This window comes from Dendrobates tinctorius, unplaced genomic scaffold (genome assembly GCF_039654945.1).
Source record: "Dendrobates tinctorius isolate UK_male_01 unplaced genomic scaffold, ASM3965494v1 ptg000040l, whole genome shotgun sequence".
Taxonomy (NCBI): Eukaryota; Metazoa; Chordata; class Amphibia; order Anura; family Dendrobatidae; genus Dendrobates; species Dendrobates tinctorius.
This window is the reverse complement of record NW_027361708.1, coordinates 16,614,476-16,638,277: the sequence shown is the minus strand read 5'-3', so window position 1 is coordinate 16,638,277 and position 23,802 is coordinate 16,614,476. Positions and strand designations below refer to the sequence as shown.

The window sequence follows — 23,802 nt, the reverse complement described above, 5'->3', positions numbered from 1 at the left end:
GTTATATCAACGAAAGACTGATTCTAGGCCATCAGAAAGAACACCAACTCCATCACCATCATCAACCCTCTCTCAGTCCGCCCTGTCCACCGCTACTTCCACCATATGCAGCTCTCAAGTCCTGCTCACCCTCCCAGACACTATGAGTAGGTCAAGAAAGTACTCAGTCTCTCATCCGCGTACACTGGGTTTGAACGCCCACATTGCCAAACTAAACTCGTTTGAGATGATGCCCTTTCGGTTGGTGGAAAGCACAGCTTTCCGCGAACTCATGGCCTATGCAGTACCACGCTATGACCTACCCAGTCGCCACTTCTCTCGCAAAGCCATCCCAGCCCTCCACCATCATGTGAAAGACCGCATTGTCCATGCACTCAAGCAGTCAGTGATCGGAAAGGTGCACCTCACAACTGATGCATGGTCCAGTCGGCATGGCCAGGGCCGTTACGTGTCCATCACTGCGCACTGGGTTAATGTGGTGGATGCAGGGTCCACAGGGGACAGCGGTGGTGGGACAGTGCTGCCTAGCCCACGGTATAGGAAACAGTTGGCTGTAGGCGTTCGACCCTCCTCCTCCTCCAGAAGCGAAAGCTCGTCCACAGAGCGCAGTCGTACGAGCACTCCATCTGCAGCTGCCACTGTTGCACACGATGTGTCCCCCTATCGAGCAGCTAGTGGAAAGCGTCAGCAGGCTGTGTTGCAGATGATGTGTTTGGGCGACAGACACACCGCCGAGGTGCTGGCCGAGTACTTGAAGCGACAAACTGAGTCATGGCTGGGCAGTGTACATCTTGAGGCAGGCAAGGTAGTTAGTGATAACGGGCGTAATTTTGTGGCAGCCATAGCCCTTTCAAAACTCAGCCACATACCTTGCTTGGCTCACACCTTGAACCTGGTGGTGCAGTGCTTCCTCAAAAATTATCCGGAGTTAACAGCCCTGCTCCAGAAGGTGCGAAGACTGTGCGCGCACATCCGCCGGTCGCCTGTACACTCCGTTCGTATGCAGAAGCTGCAGCGATTGCTCCACCTTCCCAACCACCGCCTCATTATCGACATTGCAACAAGGTGGAACTCCACCCTGCACATGGTGGAGCGGCTGTGCGAGCAGAGGCAGGCCATAATGCATTTGTGGGAGGATACACGGCCAGGCACTTTGAGAGCAGACATGGAGTTGACAGGCGTGCAGTGGTCGAAGCTGAAAGACCTTTGTAAAGTCCTTCAGTGTTTTGAGGAATGCACACGGCTGGTAAGCGCAGACGACGCCATCCTAAGCATGAGCATCCCACTTATGCGTCTGCTCATGCAAACTTTGACGCACCTTAAGGAGCAGGTGTCTGCAGCCAATGTTGATGAGGAGGAAGAGGAGGAGGGAATCCTTGATGACATTCAGCCATTGTCTGCTCAGGGACCTCTCCTGGACGAGGTGGAGGAAGAAGAGGAGGAGGAGGAGGATGATGGGGATGATTACTTAGGGGAGGAGGATGCATCTCGTGGGGCAAGTGAAAATGTTGGCGTGGCAAGGTCTGGTACAGGGTTTGTGCGTGACTGGAGGGATGTGGATTTGCCAGAAAGTGCTCCTCCACCCAGCACTCGCAGTGCATCATTGACACCGGGAACATTGGCCCACATGTCAGATTATGCCTTGCGGATCCTAAAAAGGGACCCCCGCATTGCCAAAATGTTGAACGATGACGACTACTGGTTGGCCAGCATCCTGGATCCACGCTATAAAGGCAAATTACAAAACATCATGCCACAGGAGAACCTTGATCTAATATTGGCTAATAAACAAGCAACTCTGGTAAATTGGTTGCTTGAGGCATTCCCAGCACACAGCAGCGGTGATGGTTCTCACACGAGCCGTACGGGCCGGGGGCAGCTTGGCAGAGGTGTTCGTGGTGCACACAGCAGAAGTGGCGTTGGAGACAGGGGTTTCATGACAATGTTGTGGACTGATTTTTCAAATACCGCTCACACAACTGGTAATACTGCATCGATGGAAAGTGACAGGAGACAGCAGTTGTCAACTATGGTTACAAACTACTTTTTCTCCCACACAGGTCATTCCCCTTTGACTATTGGGCCGCTAAACTGGACACCTGGCCTGAATTGGCCCAATATGCCTTACAGGAGCTCGCTTGCCCAGCTGCAAGTGTGCTATCGGAAAGAGTCTTCAGTGCAGCTGGATCAATCCTGACAGAAAAAAGGACCCGTCTGTCAACCCAAAATGTGGATGATCTAACCTTCATTAAAATGAACCACGCATGGGTTTCCAAGGATTTTGTCCCACCTTCCCCTGATGACACATAGGGTGACAGAAAAATGGCTTTCTTTGGTCCACCTCTTCCTGGTACTTCACCTATTTCGCCTTTTGCATCAGCTGAATGTCCAACATCAACATATGCCACTTTCTAAAACTCCCTAACTGTGCTGCCTCCCCCCCCCATGGCCGGGGTCACCACCTACCGCACGACACCGTGCGAGTGCCGTTGCCCTGGACAGGTGGGTAGGCCGACTCTTGGGCGCGGGCACTGGCACAGGGTCCCTCATAGTGCAATCAAGTGTCTCTGACGGTGGTGGTGCACACCCGCCGTCAGACATACCGCTGTACTATGAGGGGCCCAGTGCCAGTACCGACGCCCACGAGTGGGCCCCCCTTGCTTGGGCAGGGCCCCAGCATTTGCAATCTTTACCTCTCTCTGCTCCTCCGCTGTGTAATCTGGGCCGTCAAATCCATACTGTGCCTGACACCGTCTGAGCCTGCCTCCTGAGACATATATTTTGAATGTGTACGCTATCCATACATGTTATCCAGGGATACGGTACCCTTTCTAACCTTTGTGCAATCACGTGCAATCCATACTGGGCCTAACACCGTCTGAGCCTGCCTCCTGAGACATATATTTTGAATGTGTACGCTATCCATACATGTTATCCAGGGATACGGTACCCTTTCTAACCTTTGTGCAATCACGTGCAATCCATACTGGGCCTAACACCGTCTGAGCCTGCCTCATGCTGTATAGACATATATTTTGAATGTGTACGCTATCCATACATGTTATCCGGGGATACGGTACCCTTTCTAACCTTTGTGCAATCACGTGCAATCCATACTGGGCCTAACACCGTCTGAGCCTGCCTCATGCTGTATAGACATATATTTTGAATGTGTACGCTATCCATACATGTTATCCGGGGATACGGTACCCATTCTAACCTTTGTGCAATCACGTGCAATCCATACTGGGCCTAACACCGTCTGAGCCTGCCTCATGCTGTATAGACATATATTTTGAATGTGTACGCCATCCATACATGTTATCCAGGGATACGGTACCCTTTCTAACCTTTGTGCAATCACGTGCAATCCATACTGGGCCTAACACCGTCTGAACCTGCCTCATGCTGTATAGACATATATTTTGAATGTGTCCGCTATCCATACATGTTATCCGGGGATACGGTACCCTTTCTAACCTTTGTGCAATCACGTGCAATCCATACTGGGCCTAACACCGTCTGAGCCTGCCTCATGCTGTATAGACATATATTTTGAATGTGTACGCTATCCATACATGTTATCCAGGGATACGGTACCCTTTCTAACCTTTGTGCAATCACGTGCAATCCATACTGGGCCTAACACCGTCTGAGCCTGCCTCATGCTGTATAGACATATATTTTGAATGTGTACGCTATCCATACATGTTATCCAGGGATACGGTACCCTTTCTAACCTTTGTGCAATCACGTGCAATCCATACTGGGCCTAACACCGTCTGAGCCTGCCTCATGCTGTATAGACATATATTTTGAATGTGTATGCTATCCATACATGTTATCCAGGGATACGGTACCCTTTCTAACCTTTGTGCAATCACGTGCAATCCATACTGGGCCTAACACCGTCTGAGCCTGCCTCATGCTGTATAGACATATATTTTGAATGTGTACGCTATCCATACATGTTATCCGGGGATACGGTACCCTTTCTAACCTTTGTGCAATCACGTGCAATCCATACTGGGCCTAACACCGTCTGAGCCTGCCTCATGCTGTATAGACATCTATTTTGAATGTGTACGCTATCCATACATGTTATCCAGGGATACGGTACCCTTTCTAACCTTTGTGCAATCACGTGCAATCCATACTGGGCCTGACACCGTCTGAGCCTGCCTCCTGAGACATATATTTTGAATGTGTACGCTATCCATACATGTTATCCAGGGATACGGTACCCTTTCTAACCTTTGTGCAATCACGTGCAATCCATACTGGGCCTGACACCATCTGAGCCTGCCTCCTGAGACATATTTTGAATGTGTACGCTATCCATACATGTTATCCAGGGATACGGTACCCTTTCTAACCTTTGTGCAATCACGTGCAATCCATACTGGGCGTGAGAACGGCTGGCGAGCTGTTAAGCAAGCTACAGCACCTGTCCAGACAAGTACAGGGATTCCCTAGCGAGGAGACTTATTTGATTGTTTTCAATGTTGGGACAGCAATTTTTGGGGAGCACTATACTCTGGAGAATGATAGATGGGGCCCACCATACACTGGAACATTCCAAAGGTGGACATCAGACACTGGAGCAGCATTTACAGGGCCCATTATACACTAGAGCATTAGAAATGGGGCCCATTATGTTTGGAGCATTATTTGGGCCCATAAGACAGTGGAGCTTCATCCATGGGGACCAACATATACTGTAGCATTATGTGGAGCTCATCATATACTGATTCAAACATTATATGGGACCAATGATTCTGTATGGAGAAATAGATGGGCATCGTCATGAGATGTAAAAAGTGAGGTATTTTTCATTGTACTATACCGCTATTTATCTGCCGTATCGGAGCATGATGAGTTGTGGTATGTGTTAAAGGGGCGCTCTTTCGCCCAGGGCACATGAAAACCTGCAGCCAGCCCTCCCCCCCCCACAACTTTAGCCAAATAACCCCCATTTTTCAGTGCGTAACTTGTATTATGAAGTTAATTAAGGTTGACAAGCTTAAGTAAGAAGAATTGATGCTTTTGGCATTCAAATGGGCACTGTAGGTGTGTTTCCTGTCCTCTCACTGCCGACTTTTATTCCCCATTGACTTACATTGGGTTTCGGGACGACCCCGACTTTTCCCTATAATCGGACGATCTTGCTCGACCCGACTTTTGGAAAAGTCGGGTTTCACGAAACGAAACGCGACCCTAAAAAAACAAAAGTCGCTCAACTCTACTCACCACACATCTAGCTAAGTTCCTTAATGGGTCTAGTTTCCAAAATGGGGTCACTTGTTGGAGTTTTCCACTGTTTAGGCACATTAAGGGCTCTCCGAACGCAACATGGCATCCGATCTTAATTCCAGCCAATTCTGCATTGAAAAAGTCAAACGGTGCTCCATCCCTTGCGAGCTCTGCCGTGTGCTGAAAAAGGGGTTTACCCCCACATATGGGGTATCGGCGTATTCAGGAGAAATTGTACAACAAATTTTGTGGTTGATTTTCTCTTTTAACACTTGTGAAAATAAAAAAAATTGGTTCTGAAGTAATTTTTTTCCAAAAAAAAGTTAAATGTTAATTTTTTCCATCCACATTGCTTTCGTTCCTGTGAAGCACTTAAAGGGTTAATAAACTTCTTGAATGTGGTTTTGAGCACCTTGAGGGGTCTAGTTTTTAGAATGGTGCTACTTTTGGGTATTTTCTGTCATGTACACCCCTCAAAATGACTTTAAATATGATGTGGTCCCTAAAAAAAATGGCTTTGTAAATTTTGTTGTAAAAATGAGAAATCGCTGGTCAACTTTTAACCCTTATAACTTCCTAACAAAAAAAAATTTTGCATCCAAAATTGTGCTGATGTAAAGTAGACATGTGTGAAATGTTATTTATTAAGAAATTTATGTGACACATCTCTCTGATTTAAGGGCATAAAAATTTAAAGTTTTAAAATTGCAAAATTTTAAATTTTTTTGCCATATTTCTGTTTTTTTCATAAATAAACACAAGACTTATCGAAGAAATTTTACCACTAACATGAAGTACAATATGTCACGAAAAAACAATCTCAGAATCAGCAGGATCCATTAAAGCGTTCCAGAGTTATAACCTCATAAAGGGACAGTGGTCAGAATTGTAAAAATTGGCCTGGTCATTAAGCTGCAAACTGGCTCTGTCGCTAAGGGGTTAACACAAAACTGAAATCAAAGATTAAACAACAACCACAAGACGGATTTCATCTCCAGGTATCAGTGTAATCAGTATAACGGCGCCAACCTGACACTGTCTGTAGGTTACTGTGCACAATCCTGCTGACAGGTTCCCTGTAAAGGGGATTCCCACCAACAAAGTACATTTTATTCAATAGATCTTTGAATGAATGTTTCTGTCTGATAGTATGGTTGCAATTCTCTGCCGGGAAATTGTTTTTCCTGTACTGGAGGGTCCGTCTGCATGGACTCATGGCACATTATGACGCCGATCGGTAAACTTTAAGGGTAAGTTCACACTAAGCGTTTTTGCTGCTTTATTTTTTTTTTTGCAGCAAAACCTGATCCTCTTGGCAGGAAAGAAGCTGCGGCAAAAACGCAGATTTAGGTGCATTTTTTTGGTGTGGTTTTTGTGTCTTTGTCCATGACTTTTCTGCAGAAAAAAAAACTCTGAAAATAATGATACCTGCGTTTTTTCAGCATTTTTCAACACCCATTCAAGCCAATGGGTGAAAAACGCTGAAAGAAGTGACATGGTCTATGTCCAAAAAAAAGCCGCAAAGCCCAAAATCCTGATGACACAAAAAACCAGTGTGTGTGCATGAGATTTCTGAAATCTCACAGGCTTTGCTGGCTCTGTAAAAAGCAGCTGAAAATAAGCATAAAAAAGCAGCAAAAAACAGCAGCAAAAAACCGCAGCAAAAATGCCCAGTGTGAACATGCCCAAAAGGGGATGTCGGCTACTTGGATAACCCCCTTCTGAATCTGAGTTCATTCCCAGAAGACGCCCCTTCCCTCCAGCCCCATTCCAGCGGTGTCAGCACTTGATCTCTCAGTGCTTCCGTGATTTTGGGAACACTAGTGTCGACACTGCTGGAATGGCGCTGGCACAGGAGCGGAGCATTAGGCCTCATACCCATTGGCGATTAAAAAAACGGTCCGATTTCTGGACTGGAAAAAAGGGTGGAGTACTATGCGAGTGTCATGCGATTTCTATGCGGTTTTTTTCCATCCGTTTTCCTTTTTTTCCCAGCCGCTCTTTTTCTACAGTCATTTACAGTGTTCTATACCACAGAATGGTGATGTATCCGTTAAAAACAGATGGTCTGTTTTTTTAATCGCACGCATTGACATATTGCCGAAAATCGCAGCAAGCTACGATTTTTTTCTCAGACCGATTTTGGCAGAGAAAAAAAAAAAAAAAAAATCGGACGTGAGAAGTCACCCATTCACTAACGTGGGTCAGATTGCATCGTCCGATTTCATCGCGAGTATGAGGCCTGAGTGTTCTTTTCATGGGGGCACACTCAGACTGAGCAGGGGTTGTCCTAGGAGTCAGAAGCATTTCCTCAGTTTCCCCTTTTTAGCATGCTGTTCCCCTGTAGTTTCTCCTCACCGCACAAACAATGCAGCGGCCATTCCTGCAGCGTAATAATAATAATAAATAATAAATTTTATTTTTATAGCGCCGACATATTCCGCAGCACTTTACATTTCAGAGGGGATTTGTACAGACAATAGACATTACAGCATAACAATAATCACATACAGTAGATTATAGCAGATACCAAGAGGAGTGAGGGCCCTGCTCGCAAGCTTACAGTCTATGAGGAAAGAGGTAGACACGAAAGGTGGGTGGTAACAGTTGCCCTGATTGTATGGACCAGCCATAATGTTAGGTGTGTGACAGTACGGACACAGAGGGCTAATGGATGCATAAAGCATGTGGGAGAATGATGCGGGGAACCTGGTTATGGTAAAACTTTTGGCTGTGCCATACAGGGATAGATTAGGTTAATGTGTTGAGGCGATAGGCCAGTCTGAATAAATGCGTTTTCAGGACACGCTTAAAATTGTGGGGATTGGGGACTAATCGTATTGACCTGGGAAGTGCATTCCAAAGAATTGGTGCGGCACGTGTAAAGTCTTGGAGACGGGAGTGGGAGGTTCTGACTATTGAGGATGCTAACCTCAGGTCATCAGCAGAACGGAGGGCGCGGGTAGGGTGGTATACTGAAACAAGGGAGGAGATGTAGGGTGGTGCTGAGCCATGGAGGGCTTTGTGAGTGAGGGTAATAAGTTTATACTGAATTCTGGAGTGGATGGGTAGCCAGTGTAATGACTGGCACAAGGTAGAGGCATCAGTGTAACGATTGGTGAGGAATATGATCCTGCCTGCAGCATTCAAGACAGATTGGAGAGGGGAGAGTTTGGTAAGAGGGAGACCGATTAGAAGAGAGTTACAATAGTCGAGACGAGAATGAATAAGAGAAACAGAGTTTTTGAGGTGCAGATGACAAGAGCGAGCCAGTGATCGAATGTGGGGGGCAAAGGAAAGCTCGGAATCAAGTATGACCCCAAGACAGCGGGCCTGTTGCTGGGGAGTAATAGTGGAACCACACACAGAAATGGCAATGTCGGGTATAGGTACATTAGTAGAGGGAGGAAACACCAGGAGTTCAGTCTTTGACAGGTTCAGTTTCAGATATAGTGAGGACATGATATTAGACACAGCGTTTAGACAATCGCCGGTGTTTTCTAGAAAGGCTGGCATGATGTCAGGAGAAGAAGCGTATAATTGGGTGTCATCAGCATAGAGATGGTACTGGAAACCAAATCTACTGATTGTTTGACCAATAGGGGCAGTGTACAAGGAGAAGAGGAGGGGGCCTAGAACCGATCCTTGGGGGACCCCAACAGTAAGGGGAAGATGAGAGGAGGAGGAACTGGCAAAAGATACAGTAAAGGAGCGGTCGGAGAGATAGGAGGAGAACCAGGAGAGAACGGTATCCTTGAGGCCAGTGGAACGGAGCATAGTGAGGAGGAGCTGATGATCCACAGTGTCGAATGCTGCAGAGAGATCCAAGAGAATTAGCATGGAGTAATGACCATTTGATTTAGCTGTTAGCAGATCATTGGAGACTTTAGTGAGGGCAGTTTCAGTGGAGTGTAAAGAGCGGAAACCGGATTGGAGAGGGTCGAGAAGAGAGTTTTCTGAGAGATAGCGGATAAGACGGGAGTGGACCAGGCGTTCCAGGAGTTTAGAGATGAAGGGAAGATTAGAGACAGGTCTATAGTTAGCGGCACAGTTTTGGTCGAGGGATGGTTTTTTAAGTAGTATGAAAACAAACAAAAGCCAGCTCACCAAGTGTTCACCGCAGACCTCGGAGCTCCGTCTGGACTGACGTGTAATCAATAGGAAAAAGCAATTAGTTCCAGCTGCGTGTAAAAAATTTCTTCTTTATTTCAACATTAAAATTATGTCATCTTCATAGTAAATGCCATACACACGGACACGGCAACGCGTTTCGATCTGTAAGATCTTTGTCAGAGCCATAGAGATACACTGATCTCAGCTGCATATATACTACATTTGATCCAATGACATGCACAAATACAATCACATGACAATTAACTCATTAAAATTACATAACAATGTACAAAATAAATTAAAACACATGTTGCAAAAGAGAAATATTTATCTTTTCAACAATAATGAAGCATTAGGTCATTTCGTTTATTTAAACCATTCGGGGATCGGACATCTAGGTGATAAATCCAAAAAGCCTCTCTTGTTAACAGGCGTCACTTTGAGTCTCCGCCGCGGAAAGGAATTTTAACCTGTTCTATTCCTTGCACTTTAAAACTCGAGGTATTTCTAGCATGGTGCCTAATGAAATGCTGCGACACAGCTGATATATTACGATTCATGTTATTCGTATTCTCAATATCATGTAGATGTTCCCTAATGCGCATCTTCATTTTTCTAGATGTGCACCCTATATATGATAATTTGCAAATAGTGCAATCTATCTTGTATATTACATTAGTTGAATTACAATTGATATATTGTTTTATGGTATATTGCACTTTATTTGCCGCATCAGAAAATTTTTTTGTGACATTTGCATATCTACATGTTTTGCATTTTGTAGCTCCACATCTGAAAAAACCATTGCAGGTTAACCAGGTTTTATTAGTTTTATTATTGAGAGAAAATAAATTAGGTGATAATTTGTCTCCCAATGTAGGAACTCTTCTCGATACTATATTAATACCTGGCTTTAATATATCTGCCAATTTACTATCTTCATATAAAATGGGCAAATATCTATTAATGATTCCCTTGATTTGTGGAAATTGGCGACTAAACTGAAAACAAATATACGTTTTTTTTCCAATAACTGTCTCATTTGCATTGCCACCAGAAAAAATCATTTTATTACGTTTTTTATTTTTTACTATTTGTTGTGCTCGATTTAAAGACCAATCCGGATACATGCGATTTTTTAATTTTTTCTTTACATGTTCCAGTTCACTATCTAGATTACTCTCTTCACTACAATTACGTTTAACCCTTGTGAGTTCTCCTACTGGTATTGCTTTGAGGGTATGTTTATTGTGACTGCTAGTCGCATGTAAGATGGTATTCCCACTATAGGGTTTATGATGTGTTTTCGTAGAGATTATTTCCCCCTCAACACCAAATAAATCCAAATCCAAAAAAGATATATGTTCCATATTATGTTCATGCGTAAATTTAATATTGTATTGGTTAGAGTTTAGATATAGCATAAAGGCAGGTATGGCAGATACATCTCCATCCCAAATTAATAGGGTATCATCGATATATCTGCCATACCATGCCACCTGTCCATAAAAAGGATTGGAATCTGAGAAAATAAATTCATATTCCCAATACGACATAACCAGATTTGCAAGGGACGGTGAAAATTTGGCTCCCATGGCTACTCCCTTCAACTGTAAATAATAACACTGGTTGAAGGAGAAAAAATTATGTGACATCAAAAATATTACTACTTGCAAAATATAATTAATTAGATCCATAGAGTAGTTACTAAACCTTTTTAAATGAAATTGCAAAGCTCTTATTGCTAAATCATGAGGGATACATGTATATAATGATACTACATCACAACTAAGCCATGAATATGATGACAGCCACATCTTGTTAGAAAACATTTGTAACACCTGTTTGGAATCTCTAATATAGCCAGGCATCCTCTGTACAAGGGGTTGCAACAATGTGTCAACCCATTGTGACAAATGCTCATGTGCTGAACCGATGCCCGAGACAATCGGTCGCATAGGAGGAACGCCACAGCCTTTGTGTATTTTGGGTACTCCATATATAATTGGAAGCACCGGTTTTTTCACTTGCAGATATTCTGCCTGTTTTTTAGTAATGACTCCTAACTCCAAACCTTCCATGATAATTTGATTAGTTTTATCCCTAAATTGTTCTAAAGGGTTATAATCCAGTTTCCTGTATGTCAATTCATCTGACAATAACTCAATCATTTTATCATAATAATCTTTAGAATCTAGAACCACAACTACCCCACCTTTATCTGACATTTTTATAACAATATCTGTCATTGATTTTAATTCTCTTAGAGCTATAAATTGCTTGCCAGATAGATTTTTAAATTTACTATTTTTTTTGATTAAACAAAATTTGCAATTCCTTTTCCACTATATCTTGGAATCGGTCCATACACTCAGATCTCGCGTGGACCGGATAGAAATAGGGATTTTTTTGTGGAAAAATTTAATGACTGATTAACATATTCCATCTCTCTATTTTTTTCTGTATCCAAATCTTGTAAAGTTACCAATGACACCTGCTCCTGAAAGTTCATATGTAAAAATTCGTTAGTTATTGTCTGAGTGTTGTCATCACATTCTCCTTCTTCATTCATTGTTGTTTGTGAATCATTCATAAAGTGTTTTTTGACAGTCAAGTTCCGCATGAACTTATTCACATCTAGTATAGTTGTGAACAAATCAAAATCCTGATCCGGAGCAAAGTTTAACCCCAAAGATAAGATCTCAATTTGATCTGGAGTTAAATCTCTGGATGAATAATTTTGCACATTCTTAATTACTTGGTCATGTAATGCTTCTTGCGGGTAGTAATTCCTACTGCGCCTGTGGTGCTTGCGACCCCCGCGCCTCTTGCGTTTTTTGAAAAATGTTGGCCTATATTCACACTGGTTGGTGCATTATCGTCTGAAGCACTCAAGTAATTATCAGAGGAGTCCGGGTCTGATGATGTAAAGGAAACATGCGGTTTGTTCAGTCTAGCTCTTGAATATTTGCGTTTTTTATGAGCATGGCTTTGTTTGAGAATGGACTTAGGAGTTTTATCAAAATTAGTCCACTTGCCCCAGTCATATACTTTGTTGCTTGTGTAATCATTAGTGTCTCGCACAAATTTTTTCTTTTTTCTAGTAATAACTTCTTCCTCCAAAGCTGAGACTTTCTCATTTATTTTTGCTATGGAAGAATCAAACTGTGCCAATGTCTTGTATTGCAGTATAGACGAATTAACTGTTTCCATCTCCTGCTGAATGTCTTTCAGTTTAGTCTCTTCCTGCCGAACAATCAGTTTCATTAAATTCTGAGAACAATTGCTTAGAATAGTATTCCATTGCTCTATGAATTCATCCGAGTAGATTGTGGTGGGAATTTTTTTAATTCGCAAACCTCTTGGTATCATTTCTTTGCTCACATAATTGTTAAGCGTTTCATGATCCCACCACAGTTTCATTTCCTGCATACGAAGTTTTTCCAAATTAATCAGACATTCATTAAAGCCTGTAACACTGCTGTCTGGCTCTTGCTGATTAGAAAAAACCTCTGCAGCCTTTAAAGACCGATCCCTGTTCAGGTCTGTGGCCATATTAAAACGTGACCTCTGAGAATGTTATCCCGTGTAGGCAAGACGAAAATATTCTTGTATATATTCTAGTATATATGCAGCTGAGATCAGCGTATCTCTATGGCTCTGACAAAGATCTTACAGATCGAAACGCGTTGCCGTGTCCGTGTGTATGGCATTTACTATGAAGATGACATAATTTTAATGTTGAAATAAAGAAGAAATTTTTTACACGCAGCTGGAACTAATTGCTTTTTCCTATTTTTTAAGTAGTGGATGTATGATGGCATGCTTAAATGAGGGAAAAATACCAGAAGAGAGAGAGAGGTTAAATATTTTAGTTAGGTGAGGGGTGACAGCAGGGGAAAGGGACTGGAGGAGATGTGACGGAAATGGGTCACTGGTGCAAGTAGTTGGGCGAGAAGATGCAAGGAGCCTGCTTACTTCTTCTTCTGTGACTGGTTCAAAATCAGAGAGTGAGTTAGATGCAGTGGGGGAGGGAGGACAGTGCATGGTATGAGGTGATTGGGAGATAATTTCCTGTCGGATCTGGTCAATTTTTTCTTTGAAGTAATTGGCCAGATCGTCAGCTCGGAGCTCCGTGGTTGGGGCCTGTACTCTTGGATTGAGTAGAGAATGAAAAGTGTCAGAGACGTTTCGGGTTATTGGACAGTGAGGTGATGAGGGTGTTGAAATAGGTTTGTTTGGAGAGGTGAAGGGCAGTGTTGTATGTTCTAAGCATAAACTTAAAATGGATGAAATCTTCGGGTAGATTGGATTTTCTCCACAGACGTTCGGCGCACCGCTGCAGGAAACGTGTTTGCACCGTGTGCCAGGGTTGTCGCCGTCTGCGTTGTGGTGTTCTATTTATAGGGGGTGCAAATTCATCCAGGGCAGTTTGAAGTGTTTCATTGTAATGCTTCAATGCAGAATCAGGACATGAGAGGGAGGAGATAGGGGCCAATGAAGACTGCAAGTTCTTCAGAAGTTTCTGGGTGTTAATGGCCTGTATGTTTCTATAAGTCTGGACAGTGGGGGTGACCTGAGCAGCAGCCTGGCAGCGTAGACGGCAAGCCCAGAAAGCGGAGGCCCACTGCCTGCAGTCTGCACAGGAATGCAGCAAAACCACAGCAGCGGTATATTCCTTGACATACCAAAATGGGGTTTTTTTGAGCCGTGAAATAAAGCTAATTGCAAGTCTGCTTCTGGGAAAACAAGTGATTTCCTGTTTGCAGCTATATTGGGGTATATTCCCATGGGTAGTAATCGCTGCCTAAGTGATGCGGTCAGTGCCAGTGCACACACTGTCCTGAAGCTGCGGTTTTGCCTATGAGCATTTCTTTAAGTGCAGGCACTATACAACCTGCTGTCAGGCCTCTATGTGCGGGCTGTGACTGCGTCCTCTGGGGCTGCGGCGCCCGGAATCTGCTGGCACAGCTCTTCTGTATGGCGGCCTGGGGAGCAGGAGACCTGTCGTCCCTCACTGTCCCCCCTCTCTCCGCCCCATCAGCTGAAGATCTGCGTACGTGAAGAAGTGCTTACTGCTAGTGGCGGCCTCCAGCCTCCTACGCCACGCCCACTTGCAGTGACGTCAGCGGGCGCTCTGAGCTCGTGTTGGCCTTCGGTCCCACTCCGCCCACTAGCGGTGACGTTGCCGGACGCTTTGTTACCAAAGGCCTTCAGTCTGCCACGCTCCGCCCACTAAACAGGGACGTCAACAGTACGTCTATAAACCGCTGTTAGGCCCGTGTGCACTTATCCTGCCGGTGACCGGGAGCTGAGGCTGAGCAGTGAGCCAGGTACCGCCGGGCCTGTGTGTGACTGCGGCCGCTTTGCTTTCATTATCGTCATAGAGTAGGACATAGGAAAGGGCCACAGGCTTCTATGTATCCGTTATACTGTGTGTAGTAGTGGGGGCGCTGCTGGGAGTTGTAGTGTCACCACAGCTGGACAGGTGATGTCTATTACTGATTCCCTGCACTGTCTGGGGCTGCTGGGAGTTGTAGTGTCTCCACAGCTGGACAGTTCATGTCTATTACTGATTCCCTGCACTGTCTGGGGCTGCTGGGAGTTGTAGTGTCTCCACAGCTGGACAGGTGATGTCTATTACTGATCCCTGCACTGTCTGGGGCTGCTGGGAGTTGTAGTGTCACCACAGCTGGACAGGTGATGTCTATTACTGATTCCCTGCACTGTCTGGGGCTGCTGGGAGTTGTAGTGTCTCCACAGCTGGACAGTTCATGTCTATTACTGATTCCCTGCACTGTCTGGGGCTGCTGGGAGTTGTAGTGTCTCCACAGCTGGACAGTTCATGTCTATTACTGATTCCCTGCACTGTCTGGGGCTGCTGGGAGTTGTAGTGTCTCCACAGCTGGACAGTTCATGTCTATTACTGATTCCCTGCACTGTCTGGGGCTGCTGGGAGTTGTAGTGTCTCCACAGCTGGACAGTTCATGTCTATTACTGATTCCCTGCACTGTCTGGGGCTGCTGGGAGTTGTAGTGTCTCCACAGCTGGACAGTTCATGTCTATTACTGATTCCCTGCACTGTCTGGGGCTGCTGGGAGTTGTAGTGTCTCCACAGCTGGACAGTTCATGTCTATTACTGATTCCCTGCACTGTCTGGGGCTGCTGGGAGTTGTAGTGTCTCCACAGCTGGACAGTTCATGTCTATTACTGATTCCCTGCACTGTCTGGGGCTGCTGGGAGTTGTAGTGTCTCCACAGCTGGACAGGTGATGTCTATTACTGATCCCTGCACTGTCTGGGGCTGCTGGGAGTTGTAGTGTCTCCACAGCTGGACAGGTGATGTCTATTACTGATCCCTGCACTGTCTGGGGCTGCTGGGAGTTGTAGTGTCTCCACAGCTGGACAGGTGATGTCTATTACTGATCCCTGCACTGTCTGGGGCTGCTGGGAGTTGTAGTGTCTCCACAGCTTTACAGTTCATGTCTATTACTGATTCCCCCGCACTGTCTGGGGCTGCTGGGAGTTGTAGTGTCTCCACAGCTGGACAGGTGATGTCTATTACTGATCCCTGCACTGTCTGGGGCTGCTGGGAGTTGTAGTGTCTCCACAGCTTTACAGTTCATGTCTATTACTGATTCCCCCGCACTGTCTGGGGCTGCTGGGAGTTGTAGTGTCTCCACAGCTGGACAGGTGATGTCTATTACTGATCCCTGCACTGTCTGGGGCTGCTGGGAGTTGTAGTGTCTCCACAGCTTTACAGTTCATGTCTATTACTGATTCCCTGCACTGTCTGGGGCTGCTGGGAGTTGTAGTGTCTCCACGGCTGGACAGTTCATGTCTATTACTGATTCCCCGCACTGTCTGGGGCTGCTGGGAGTTGTGGTGTCTCCACGGCTGGACAGTTCATGTCTATTACTGATTCCCCGCACTGTCTGGGGCTGCTGGGAGTTGTGGTGTCTCCACGGCTGGACAGTTCATGTCTATTACTGATTCCCCGCACTGTCTGGGGCTGCTGGGAGTTGTGGTGTCTCCACGGCTGGACAGTTCATGTCTATTACTGATTCCCCGCACTGTCTGGGGCTGCTGGGAGTTGTGGTGTCTCCACGGCTGGACAGTTCATGTCTATTACTGATTCCCCGCACTGTCTGGGGCTGCTGGGAGTTGTGGTGTCTCCACGGCTGGACAGTTCATGTCTATTACTGATTCCCCGCACTGTCTGGGGCTGCTGGGAGTTGTGGTGTCTCCACGGCTGGACAGTTCATGTCTATTACTGATTCCCCGCACTGTCTGGGGCTGCTGGGAGTTGTGGTGTCTCCACGGCTGGACAGTTCATGTCTATTACTGATTCCCCGCACTGTCTGGGGCTGCTGGGAGTTGTGGTGTCTCCACGGCTGGACAGTTCATGTCTATTACTGATCCCCCGCACTGTCTGGGGCTGCTGGGAGTTGTAGTGCAGAGGTTCACTCTCTTATTGGACAATCCATGTCCCAGACCCTGTCCTTTTGGTGAGTGTTCTCTGGCAGCCATCCTGGGCTTTAGTGGCCACTACCACAGGACACCATAGGGGCAAGGAGTGGAGCTGTGCAGGTTTATATCACAGGCCTGCTGCTCTGATAACACAGTGAATGTGCTCTTCCTGCTGTTTTTCTTGGCTTTCTTAGGCCTCTTTCACACATCAGTTTTTCGCCGTCAGGCGCGATCCGGCTTTTTTTTGTAAAACCGGATCCGGCGAAATGCAATGCCGAATCCAGTTTTTCCCCATTGACTTGCATTAGCGCCGGATGGCATTGCGTTTCGTCCGTTTTTTGCCAGATCCGGCTACTTGTCTCATTCCGGCGTCTGGAAAAAACGGCTACTGTAACGTTTTTTTTCTCCGGCAAAAAAGCCGGAAGCGCCGGATCCGACGCTTCCGGCTTTTTGCCACAATGAAAGTCTATGGGCGCCGGATCCAGAAAAAGACGGATCCAGCCACCGGATCTGTTTTTTTAAGTCTGCGCATGCTCAGATCCAATTGGCCAGCCCCCAGGAAACAGATATAACCTGCTAGACGGATCCGGCAGAAAAACGGATCCGCTTCTACAGTTCTCCAAAATTTATGCCAGATCAGTTTTTTCTAAAAATAGCCGGATCCTGCCTGACGGCAAAAAACTGATGTGTGAAAGTATCCTTATCTGCAGCCTGGAATGTGTCTCCTATTTGTCCCCTGACCCAGAACTTCCCAGCTTCCTAGTAATACCGGTTCTGTGATTCTGGCCCTGACCTGCTGCGCTGTTGCCCCGTCTCACGCCCACTCTATGAAGCCTTGCGTCCTCTATCATTACATAATGGTGCAGACCTCAGGAAACAATAGCGGCGATTGTGCGGACGTATTGGCTGCCACCCAGCTTTCCAGTACACTAATAAATCCTGCAGAATAAATGTCGTGTGTGTTTTTTTTGTTTTTTTTTAACAATATCTATTCATGTCCATCTCTGAAGATGGGAGTAACCCTTATTATTGTCTGTTTTTCTTGATATTTTGTTTTTCCTGTATTTCCCCAGTACAGATAAAGGCAGATATCACTGAGTCGGCCTTCTAGACACAGCCGCCTGCAACGACTTATCGCTGTTTGCCCTCTGTACTTCTAGAAATGCCAAAAGAAATGGATGTGGACCAAGATCTCCGTTCCTGTGCCCGGGATCCACTATCAAAATGCCTCCAAGCCCGGAAAGAATTGGAAACTGCTATTCAGGCTCTCTTAAAGGCAGAGCAGCAAGTTAAAGACAATGGCAGAGAGGTACGGCCTGTGTGTGCTCGTGGGCCGATACGGGGCATTGCCCACCTGCTGCAGCCCCCCGCAGACATGTGAGTGCGTGTCTGCATTTGCATCTGTAGTGATGTGATATTCGTTGTGTATGATGACATCCGTATAGTATAGATGCTGGAAGAATCCAGAAGGATTGTAGATGTTTGCTGGTGATGGCTGATGTGGTTCTCTGCTTTGTGTAATGGAGAATGAACAGTAGTGAATGGTCCGCCGGAGAATCTCTGGGTCAGCGGCTTCTTACTCTGCAGGGTTTATCTATATGCCACATATTTATGGAATGGGGCTCTGTATGTTTTTTACACTTGTAAACTCCTTTGTAGCCCCGAGCTCATGGGTGTCATAGTACATATTGTACTGGCGCTCCTGTGCGCAGTCTGACCACTTGTCACACTTACTACAGTAACATTTAAAGAGAGAATGTCTGAATATGAGGATGTGTGTGTGTATATAATATAAAATGTGAATTGTTTTCGGTGGGCACTCTGGTTTTTGTGAATATACTAGTTATTTGGGAAGTTTGGCTTGGGGTGCCCCATTGGCAGCAGTTAGTAGATGTGTAGTGCTGTAAGTGCAAGGTACGAGGGCCTCTTGAGTCAGTTTATTATTCTGAGATGGTTGTTTTTCCCAGATTCCATTATACAGCCACCATAGTATTGCTCGTCATCACCGTGTTGTCTGACCTCATCAGCTTACTTTTTAAAGGGGTTGTCCATTACTAGGACAACACCTTCTTAAACTAAATGTTCAGCCCCGATAAAATAACAAATCCTATACTCTCCTCCAGTGCAGATGCCGTTCTGGGGCTGCGATGCGGTGGAATAACACGTGATGCCTAGTTGGCACTGTCCCGCTTTTGCACAGACTGAAGAGAGAGTCCGGGATCAGCTGTAGCTCTGAATTCCTCTTCATGTTCGGTTTGTCCAAAGGCGGGGAGATGCCATGTCATCGCATCCCCCAAGAGAGCGATTGCTGACACTGCGGGAACAGCGCTGGCACGGGAGGCGAGTATAAGCTTTATCATATTGGGGCCGAACATTTAGTTTAAGAAGGGGCAGTCCTAGTAGTGGACACCTTCCAGAATCTAGGAGCACAGCCTGATGGTTTCAGTCTGTTCTCGTGATTCCACAAACCTCCATATTTGCTTGTGCTGTAGACTCGGTACCTGCAGAGTACCATGTGCGGAGAATCTCTGGTGCAGCAGGCGGAGGGAAATATCTGCCGTCTGCTCATCTGTCACAGTGATACATGGACGGGTGATTGTGAGGTTCTATATACCCTATGGTGGCCCGCAAAGCTGTCACATGTATATGGCCCCAGTCACCTTTTCTACATTCCTGATTTTCCATTCCTATGATGGATCCATTAGTAAACCCCACTTGATTTCTTTTTGATGTCTGCAGGTGAAGGCCGAGATCCAGTCTTGTATCAGTCGCCACCTTGAATGTCTGCGCAGCCGTGAGATCTGGCTTCTGGAGCAGGCAGATCTAATACAGCAACTGAAAGAAGAGGCGCTGCAGCAGCAAAGTCAGCAGCTCTACTGGGTAAGTTGCCTGTGGAATTCTGCAGAATTTTGGACTAGTGGGGTCCCGGCATGTGGTTAAGTGCTGCTGCCCTCTGGTCATTTTTAAGTGCTACAGAATGTGGCATGATCTGTAATATATCTTAAAGGGGTTGGGGACCTTATTTCTTGTAACAAATGTGATAGGGACGTGATTTTGTGCTTTGTATATATTGTATTGTAGATTCTCCTCCTGTGGCGAGGCACGGGACCAGACCTGTCTCAAACTTAAAAAATTAATGTGAAAAAACTGGGTTTTAATTAAAGGGGTTGTCCGGGCTTTTCACATAATCTCATTACATATCTGGGCTGCAGAATTATGACAATAAGTAATTTACTTTCTGTCACTAGTTTGCACGGTTTTCTAGATATTCTAAACAGAACGTCCAAGAAGGGGGTGTGTTATGGCATTGAAATGAGAACTAGTCGTAACCTCCCACTCTACGCCAAACATGCCCTCTATAGCAAAAACCCCACCCTCCATAGCTACAGGCCCTCCCCGTCCACATGAAGAATCGTCCTGTATTCTGGGACAGGCTGCTCCCATCAGTATTTGTGTCATTAGAGACTCAGTGCTCACACATACACTGCACCAAATCTGCTGCTGTGTGAAGACATCAGTGACACAGAGCTGTTTCATTCACACAGCAGGGGCTTTGTCACAGAACAGATTACATCAGTGACTGCCATCCCCTGTGCAGATTAGAAGCTGCAGACCCCCATCACTGGCAATCACACAGTCTGTTCTCACTGCTGCCAGCAGCCTGGGACAATGAGGGAAGGAATTACTGATAATGAGCTATGTATTGTAATCATGAAGTGGCCCAGAATACAGGACGATTTTCCCTCGCTCACTACTCTCACTTTCCATAGATCACTGTTCAGTGTGTGTCTGGGGGAGGAGCAGCTCTCTGCTCTCTGCACTGAGGCTGTTGGAGGGGAAGAATTCCTTACTGTGTGATGGCTTCTTCATGTGGATGGGGAGGGTCTGTAGCTATGGAGGGTGGGGTTGTTGCTATAGAGGGCATGTTTGGAGTAGAGTAGGAGGTTACGACTAGTTCTCATTTCAATGCCATAACACACCCCCTTCTTGGACGTTCTGTTCAGAATATCTAGAAACCCGTAAAAACTAGTGACAGAAAGTAAATTACTTATTGTCATAATTCTGCAGCCCAGATATGTACTGAGATTATGTGAAAAGCCCGTACAACCCCTTTAATTAAAATGTGTGCATCCCATTGGCATTTCCCATTCTAATGTCTTTCTATGCTTGTAAGTTCTGTCTTGTAGGATTGTCTGCACTCTACCGCAGCTCTTGGGATGGCTGTGTTTCTCTGTTATGTCCTTATTGTCTGTACAGTGTAAAGTGCTGCACAGTATGTTAGCGCTATAGAAAAAAATGATTACCACCTGCGGTCCCGTGATCCTCGCCTCTGCAAAGGACACTGAGAGCAGTGGATGAGGACCTTGTCGGCCCATGACCACACAAGTATACAGGTCACCTTGAGGTCAAGGGGCGATCGTTTGAACATGTCATGTGCAGCCAAGTCCTGACAGTGTTAATATTACACGCTGTTAGATTCGTCAGGCTGCACTACTTGCTAAATCCCACCAAGACTGGGCGACCCCTTTAATCTACAGATACTGGGGATAGAACAGCTTGGCTTTGTCATGTTTTCTTTTTCCATTGTTGATTACATATTATATCTGTATTGTTTTACAGCTTTTGGGACAGTTCAATTGTCTGATTCACCAGCTAGAAACCCCTCACAGCAATGATCTGGCCAATCAAATCACTGTCTGCTTGGAGAGGTAGGTGTCCTGAGTCATTCCCGATGCTCCTGTCAGCCTTGGCTTTTTAGGTTTTCTGCTTTTACCAAAAATGTTCAGGTTTTAATGAATGAAAGATCTTTCCACCATTGGCACAGATTAGAGGTCCTACTCCTAACCATTGTCCGTATGTGAAATTGTGCCGTATATGCATCGGGTATAGTGGCACTACGTGTAGACTATATATGGGATGTTTATGCCTTGTGTATAGTGGCACCACGTGCACACTGTGTATATGGGATGTTTATTCCTCGTGTATAGTGGCACTACGTGCACACTGTATATATGGGATGTTTATTCCTCGTGTATAGTGGAGACTGTGTATATGGGATGTTTATGCCTGGTGTAAAGCGGCACTACATGCAGACTGTATATGGGATGTTTATGTCTCGTGTATAGTGGCACTACGTGCAGACTGTGTATATGGGATGTTTATGCCTTAGTGTATAGTGACACTACGTGGAGACTGTGTATATGGGATGTTTATGCCTGGTGTATAGCGGCACTACATGCAGACTGTATATGTGATGTTTATGCCTCGTGTATAGTGGCACTACGTGCAGACTGTGTATATGGGATGTTTATGCCTCGTGTATAGTGACATTACGTGGAGACTGTGTATATGGGATGTTTATGCCTGGTGTATAGCGGCACTACATGCAGACTGTGTATATGGGATGTTTATGCCTCGTGTATAGTGACACTACGTGGAGACTGTGTATATGTGATGTTTATGCCTGGTGTATAGCGGCACTACATGCAGACTGTATATGTGATGTTTATGCCTCGTGTATAGTGACATTACGTGCACACTGTGTATATGGGATGTTTATGCCTTGTGTATAGCGGCACTACGTGCAGACTGTATATGGGATGTTTATGCCTCGTGTATAGTGACACTACGTGCAGACTGTGTATATGGGATGTTTATGCCTCGTGTATAGTGACATTACGTGGAGACTGTGTATATGGGATGTTTATGCCTGGTGTATAGCGGCACTACATGCAGACTGTATATGGGATGTTTATGCCTGGTGTATAGCGGCACTACATGCAGACTGTGTATATGGGATGTTTATACCTTAGTGTATAGCGGCACTACGTGCAGATTGTGTATGAGATGTTTATGCCTCGTGTATAGTGGCACTTCATGCAGATACTGTATATGGGATGTTTATTCCTCGTGTATAGTGGCACTACGTGCACACTGTGTATATGGGATGTTTATTCCTCGTGTATAGTGGCACTACGTGCAGACTGTATATACGAGATGTTTATTCCTCGTGTATAGTGGCATTACGTGCAGACTATATATGGGATGTTTATGCCTTGTGTATAGTGGCACTAGGTGAATACTGTGTATATGGGATGTTTATGCCTCGTGTATAGCGGCACTACGTGCACACTGTGTATATGGGATGTTTATGCCTCGTGTATAGCGGCACTACGTGCACACTGTGTATATGGGATGTTTATGCCTCGTGTATAGCGGCACTACGTGCACACTGTGTATATGGGATGTTTATGCCTCGTGTATAGCGGCACTACGTGCAAACTATATGGGATGTTTGTTTTCTCTTCACGATCTTTCTCCAGACTGGGCAGTCTCTCCTTGAGACCCGAGGAATCTTCCACCATGCAGTTTGAGGCAGATGTATCTTCGCTGAGAAAAGCGATCACGTCATTTGGATCGGTCATTAGTGCGGTAAGTGGATGTTGTATCCTCCATATAATTAGCCAGGATTATGCTGGTGCTTCTATAGTCCTGAGGAAATGATGGCCAGTTCTGAAAATGAGAGTAACTTGACATTTTACTAATTTTCCTTTTTTTTTTTTTTTTTTTTTTTTTTTTTTTTGTAGCACTGTGAAGAAATGGCCGAAAATGTCAGCGCTGCGTCGTGCAGCTTTGTCTCCCAGAACCCCTGGCTTCTCAACCACTGCTATGTCGCTGACATCGAACAGGTACTCTCAGTTCATATTTCTCCTCTGTAAGGAGGGTGTGAGATGACATGCCCTAGAGACTGCAGGATCCCCTACTGGACAGCCCCTATTAATGGGCCCCGTACTCTGCTCTGAGGGATCCATATCGGGTGGGTAGTCACATGATGGTTGCAGCCAATCAACTTTAGTTAGAGCACACAACTGTGGACAGTGGACCAACCCATTTAAAGAACGTATCTAATTGTCATGCAGGTAAGCCATTTAAAGGGAATATATCACCAGGCTTTTCCTGATGCAGA

General features: G+C 45.5%; 1 protein-coding gene across 4 annotated transcripts in view; it reads left to right on the top strand.

Annotated features, from left to right (window-relative positions):
* The window catches only part of NCOA4 (nuclear receptor coactivator 4), a 95,886-nt gene that overhangs the window by 66,044 nt on the left and 6,040 nt on the right, over positions 1-23,802 (top strand). The window contains exons 1-6 of one of the 4 annotated variants that reach the window (XM_073574848.1): positions 14,544-14,699; positions 17,996-18,144; positions 19,575-19,715; positions 21,456-21,544; positions 23,159-23,267; positions 23,423-23,524. In XM_073574848.1, coding sequence (XP_073430949.1) covers positions 17,998-18,144; positions 19,575-19,715; positions 21,456-21,544; positions 23,159-23,267; positions 23,423-23,524 — 588 coding nt within the window. In that variant the 5' untranslated portion in view covers positions 14,544-14,699; positions 17,996-17,997. Of the gene's footprint in view, positions 1-14,543; positions 14,700-17,908; positions 18,145-19,574; positions 19,716-21,455; positions 21,545-23,158; positions 23,268-23,422; positions 23,525-23,802 lie in introns of those variants that run through there. The other 3 variants (XM_073574847.1, XM_073574849.1, XM_073574850.1) reach the window with 3 other exon arrangements.